Genomic DNA, 6,259 nt, shown 5'->3' with positions numbered 1-6,259 from the left:
AACACAAACCCATTAACAAATAATACCTCCAACCAATTTTAATTATTAAATTAAACTTAATTTACATAATTAAATATTTTGCACAATCCAATTTAAATTCCCTTAAAATCACATCAATTTGCCATATTAGAATTATGAATTATTTCAATTTTAAATTAAATTAACTATAATAACCTTTTAATTTAATTTTTAATTTAAATCCAATTATTTAATTTATTATTCTAATTTAATAACAATCTAAAAAAATTAAATTAACCCAAAGTAAACTCTTTCCTTTCTAAGAAAATGTAATTAATACAATCTATTTCACCAATTGGTTTATCCTTTAGTTTATAGTTTTACATGCAATTAATACAAAGCTGTAGTGGGCTAGTAAAGAGACCGATTTGACATATACAATAACATATAATTAAGTTTTAACTCTTTGTCCATTAACTACATAGTTATTTAGTCATAGAGTCAAATTACTAAAAGTGTCATGATTGAGCTCCTAATTATAGACCATTACAAGAGCTACATATGTTATAAAGTTTTAGTTCAATAATCTTGTTATTTGTGTGTTACCCTCATATGATATTTGTAATTCCTTAAGACTATATCCGTCCACCTAATTTAATCACTTTTATCTCAAGGTTTCCATTATATCTTCTATTATGAAAATGATCATTACTCTACCAATTATGATTAAATCATTTGTCACAAAAAATGACCATTGACCATGTTTATTTTTCATAATCCATATAATGCTTTCGAAAGGATACTATTAACTCTTTATTTGAGCTATAATCCCACTATTTATAAGTAAAGCTATGTCATACATAATCATATACCCAATATGTCAACCTTTTGCTTAATACTTTGAGATGCATTGACTATCAATACATCAAAGTATATATGAGTCATACATACATAGTCATTTACTTGCTCATAATTAAGGTAAGTTACACAACAAACATCACACGAGATTTAATCCATAAATGAATTTAAGATTAATTAATCTTGGGTCCATTCAAGTGTGTTGTTAGTCCAGACAATCACATCCATGTCTTTATCGTGGGAGTCAATTGAATTTCGATAGTCAAGACAAACTATCTCTCGAATTAGATTTATAGTCAACATAATAGTTCTAACCTAAATCACTTGCTTATCATGATCTCATGATTATCTTTTGATATAAATTGTCATCTACATTAATATTAGTTAACCATCGAACCAATATTACATGTAAAATCACTAACAACATTCATAAAAATAATAATGAATAAACATTTGAATATGTTATTAATCAATTAGTTTGAAATATTAGAATAATTAATGATTTATTTTGGAAAAGAAGGCATTTACTTCATTCCACTTTCATATTTTAAAATATTTTTTAAAAACTCCTAATAATACAAAAAAGCATGAGACACTAACAACCAAACCCATTAAACCCGAAGCTCACTCAAACCTTAAAACACCTTAACCGCTGCCACCGCCACATGAGTAACGAGATCCACCATCACTAACCCATGCAATCAAAATGTAAAAGGGAAGAAGCAGCATATCCATGAACAACTTCAATATTTAAATTACAAAAATTTCAAGACCTATAACTCCAATCCAGAAACCTGAAATAAAATCATTTTATTATACTTTAAATGATAAATTAGATTTTTGGGACCCGAATATTGGACAGGTAAAATTTTCACTAATCGAAACCTGCAATGATGGTGATTCAAGTTCACAGTCAATTTGTCTAAAAAACTGTCAAATAAACAAGGAGATGTAATAGCTACTTGATAATTGTTACATCCGCCATGGCAAACAAGTAAAGAACAGAAGAAATAGATCGGAACGGAGATCCGAAACACCAAACAACATTGCAGTGGGACATTGCTTCTTCTAGCTACCCCTTTTATTGGTGTCGAAAACAGAATGATGAATAATAATAATAAGAAGCAGAAGAATTCCCTAACCGACGAAATGCTATTCCGGAACTCATCGCCTTTTCTCCTAATTAATCCTATGCAGGACCGAGCATTCTCCGCTGCAAACCACAGGAAAAGCACAAGCTGTTCAATTACATGGGGTTTCATTTTTTTTCTTTTACTTCTTCAAGCAAGAAAATGACATTGGCAGATGCTTTAAGCTAGAAACATCAAACAACTCCATAAACCTCTGATCCGAAACTCTAGCTTTTGCGGCAGCAAACCTTTGGTACTCGTCGAACACGGATGACAAACACCATCTCTGCAACTTCCTCAGGCATCCAACCAGACAACCAGTTCGGTGCTGGAAAATAAAGCAAAGCAATATCATGAGTCTCAGATGGTATTGACCAGTCGAACTCAGGTATGAAACAATGGAAAAAAACCAACATGCACATACCTTCCCTCGATTACAATGAATTAAAACTGGGTGATTCCTAACATCTGCATAGTAGAGAAGGCAAAATTAGAAGTCCTGAAACCAATGAACCACGTTTAAAATAGCTAGAGATGAAGTCTAACCGAGGACGAGTCTTAAAGCTTCACGAATCGTATCCTCTGGAATATTTACAAATGGCTCCTGGATGAAATGTGTATATTAGTTAATTTCTATCTTTGGATACATCATTTCAAAGTAGGTTCCATGCAAGAACCGAGCTTTTCGACATTTAACTGGTGAAGGATAGAAACTAAATGGAATCCTTTTTGTCGAGACCAACACTCCTACGTTCATCACTGCTATGCTACTTGAAAACAGGTAATGTATTTTTCGATATATTTGAAGGGTTTTTGAAAGACCATATCCTTATATACCCATGTCCAGATATGCATCAAACAAAAGCATCAAAGACAAATACCTTACGAAAAATGAAGAGTCAAAGTAGCACAGTATCACTACTTACTGCTTCTAGTTATATATATATATAACCCACAACTAGAAGCCATACGACATGAAGATATCGATCGCTTTAAACAATCACAGTATAATATAGCCTACATTGCATTGCACTTTATTTAACCTTCTATGAGGAAGTAAGCTTCATTGCAATTTCAGCAACCTCGGGGATACATGTGATGTGATGATACAAACGGACTCTTTTTCCAACAATTGTGTAAAGCTCATGCTGCAGTAGATAATTTTACCAATTACCACCTTTCTAGAGTAATTATCTTATTTTGTTTTAGGATTGAAATTGGTATATTTTTAGTTATTCTCTAGCACTATGGTGATTCATAAGTTGTAAATAAATAGAACGTTCAAAGAATAGTTTGGTTTCTGATCGTTTACCAAACTAAATAAATGAACAAGATTTTGAAATTCGTTTACTAAACGAATTGAACACGAACAAAGCTTGTTCAGTTTATTTATGTTTATGAATAAGCTCATTTATATTCTTTTAATAGATTATTTAAAACTTGTTTATTATTCAATTATTATATAAATTAATAATATTATTGTGTGAGTATTTATTTTATTTATAATATAATTATTAATATTTATATTTAATTATTTGTAACTAAAAAAACAAAATGTATGTTTATTTATTGTTATTATTCAAGAACATTATTCGTGAACATGTTTACAAATATGTAGGTTTAATGTTCAAGAACATATCTATTTAACTTAAATGAACTAACAAAAACACAAATAATTTTAAACAAAAAAAAAACAAATTTAAAATTCTTAAGGAACATGAACCAAACATGACTAAGCAAACAAACATAAAACAGAAGTTTATTCATTCAAGCCCGGTTCAGATACGACCCTACTAATTCACTGACATGAGAAGAAGTACACGGAAAAATGAAACGAGTTTTACAAATAACCCGGTAGGGTATTAAAGATGAGAAGGATATATTGACAGCCAACTATAATATTTCCATTAGCTATAAAGTAAATGTAAAGCAGATGGCGAGGCTTAACAAGTTTGTAAAATCAAAAATTCAAAATACAAAAATTTTTCATCACTTAATCTTGCATTAATGATAAAAGAGGCCTCGTTCCATGGTTGTGGTCATTATTACCTACTTAAAGACAACACCAACAAGTTGTTAAATTTAGAGCGGGATTTACTAGGTTTTTGTTTTGTTTTGTGTCTTTTTTTTTTTTTAATAATGACCTATGTTAGTTACATAGGGCTCGAACTTAGAGATGAGTGTCAAAGACGTATACATGTCCAATATGAGTAATGTTCAATTTTTTTCCTTGGTGTTGGATGTAGATACTTGAAAGAAAACGGAAAAGGCAGTAGGCGATATAACAAGCAAAGCAAAAAACAAGTGACTTGATATCTTACAAATATTGAAGCACAAAGGAGTATACCATTACTTACTCGGATTTACTTGCGGCTTAGTAAACAAATGTTCCAAAACACACACACACAAACAAAAAGAAATTCACACCAAGCTATAGCTACTGTTGCATGCTCAAACAAATCACGAACGCCAAAAGCATGACCAAGGCGCAGTTTCTACTTCCTGATTGCTTTTCTCAGAGATTGAAATTCACATGAAAGAGGAAACATAACCGTGAGGCTTTATTACTTCTTAGAGGTTCACTTTATTCATAGAAAGAGGCTAGACTTTAAAATGATTCGTATTATGGTTCATTCAGGAAAATTTCACATTAGAGTTCAATTTCTTCACAAATGAATATATAAACTATATTCCAATCTCAAAATACATGCACAAGTTATCACTAATGTTTTGATTTGAATCTCAAGCAAGATTTGGAAAATTTTAATAGAAAATCATGATAATACCATCTATGACTATATGCATAGCTAAAAAAATTAGTCAATTCAGAATTTTAATAAAAAATCATCAAATATTTTCCTCATTAAACAACTAAAATTTTAGGAAATGAAGAAAAATTAACTGTCTTTCCAATATTCCAACCATAATTTTCAAGGAATTTACAGCAAAACGTTTGAGCACCTTCTCGAATGCATTTCTCATCATTAACTCTTAACACCCGAAAAGGAAAGGGCCACCATTTGTATCATATCAAATAAGCCTAATTGTACAAATCAAACTCCCAAGCATTCATAAGCATATAGAACCAGAATTCCCTTTTCTTGCTAATGAATTAATGATAGCTTGTATGCATTTTTTATATATAATATCTCCTAAATGAATGATTTGATCAAACGCCATCATCAGATTTGCAATCAAAAGCTTAAATTGCAAAGCGAAATTTAAGAAAGTGTTACCTTGTAACTTTCAATTCCAAACTGAAAAAGCTTGATTCCATCGGACTTTAAAAACTCAGTGTTGGCTTCTGGGTATGGTTCAGGACACAGATATCTAGCATTTAAAAAAAAAAGGAGTGAGAAAAGAGGACACCCTTTTAACTCAAAGTAGAAAAGAATTAATTTGCATGTTAAAAAGAAGAAAGTTCGGTCTTACATGATGGAGGTGAGCTTAAGCGTTTGAAGAAAAGAGAAGTTGGCAGAATCAGGGAAACCAGACCTGAAGATGCCATTGTCAACTATAGCAAAGTTCAAAGGAGGAATCAAGTTGAGGTCATCTGAAGTCGACGACGACATGTCGACGTGGTGGTCAACGGCGAGGGCATCTTCTTCTATGGTTCTGCACATCTGTTGGCTACCAGCTGGCTGTTGGTTTAGGCTTAGTTTGGTATTATAACTGTCTTCTTTCATGAATGAAAATGTGGGGTTTTGTTCAGAGTGGGGCGGCGGCGACAGTTAAAAGTGCGGATAGAGGAAGGTGGTGGTTAAAAGTGGAGGGAGAGGGAGTTAAAAGGAAGATGGAGATTGGAGATGAACATGAACATGGTTTCCTTATATAATCCAACAAAATGTTTTTCTTTTAATTTATTTATATTTAATTTCTTTTATGTAGAAAGAGAAGCTTGAGTACGAAAAGTGAAAAAGGAGAGCGACGGACGGGAACGCCATGGAACTCACTGGTTGGTTTTTGGGCTTTAAAACTTCTATTCTTTTATGATTAGGAACACATATTTTCCAATAAAAAACACTTTGGAGTAAGCGGGTAAATTTTTATTTCGTTGAAATAATTAAAAAATTATAATTTCATCATTAAATTATTTTAAAAAATTTATTCATGTTATTTATTATTAAAATCGATATTATATGATTTTTTTGTTATTACCGACCGTTGAATCCTCGCTTGGAACTTATTGTAAGAATGTTTTTTAAACAACTAGTAATTTAATTAAAAACTTTTAAATAGGAAAACCACTTAAATGAAATACACCAAATAATATTTTTTTAATTAATTGAGTAACCCATAATTTAAAACTTTTA

General features: G+C 31.1%; 1 protein-coding gene across 3 annotated transcripts; it reads right to left on the bottom strand.

Annotated features, from left to right (window-relative positions):
- Nucleotides 1-1,607: 1,607 nt before the first annotated feature.
- On the bottom strand, nucleotides 1,608-5,899 carry LOC107954775 (probable tyrosine-protein phosphatase DSP4). 3 transcript variants are annotated; one of them, XM_016890445.2, is made up of 6 exons: nucleotides 5,379-5,899; nucleotides 5,183-5,276; nucleotides 2,493-2,550; nucleotides 2,371-2,414; nucleotides 2,159-2,274; nucleotides 1,608-2,029 (listed from the first exon to the last, which is right to left on the bottom strand). In XM_016890445.2, exons 1-6 carry the CDS (start codon nucleotides 5,630-5,632, stop codon nucleotides 1,996-1,998), a joined length of 600 nt encoding a protein of 199 aa, XP_016745934.1. In that variant the 5' UTR covers nucleotides 5,633-5,899; the 3' UTR covers nucleotides 1,608-1,995. The 3 variants fall into 3 exon arrangements, with proteins under 3 accessions (XP_016745934.1, XP_016745935.1, XP_016745933.1); XM_016890446.2 differs by having other exon boundaries at nucleotides 2,195-2,274; XM_016890444.2 differs by having other exon boundaries at nucleotides 1,608-2,274.
- Nucleotides 5,900-6,259: the final 360 nt, after the last annotated feature.

This window comes from Gossypium hirsutum, chromosome D07 (genome assembly GCF_007990345.1).
Source record: "Gossypium hirsutum isolate 1008001.06 chromosome D07, Gossypium_hirsutum_v2.1, whole genome shotgun sequence".
Taxonomy (NCBI): domain Eukaryota; kingdom Viridiplantae; phylum Streptophyta; class Magnoliopsida; order Malvales; family Malvaceae; genus Gossypium; species Gossypium hirsutum.
This window is presented reverse-complemented; position numbering and strand designations above follow the sequence as displayed.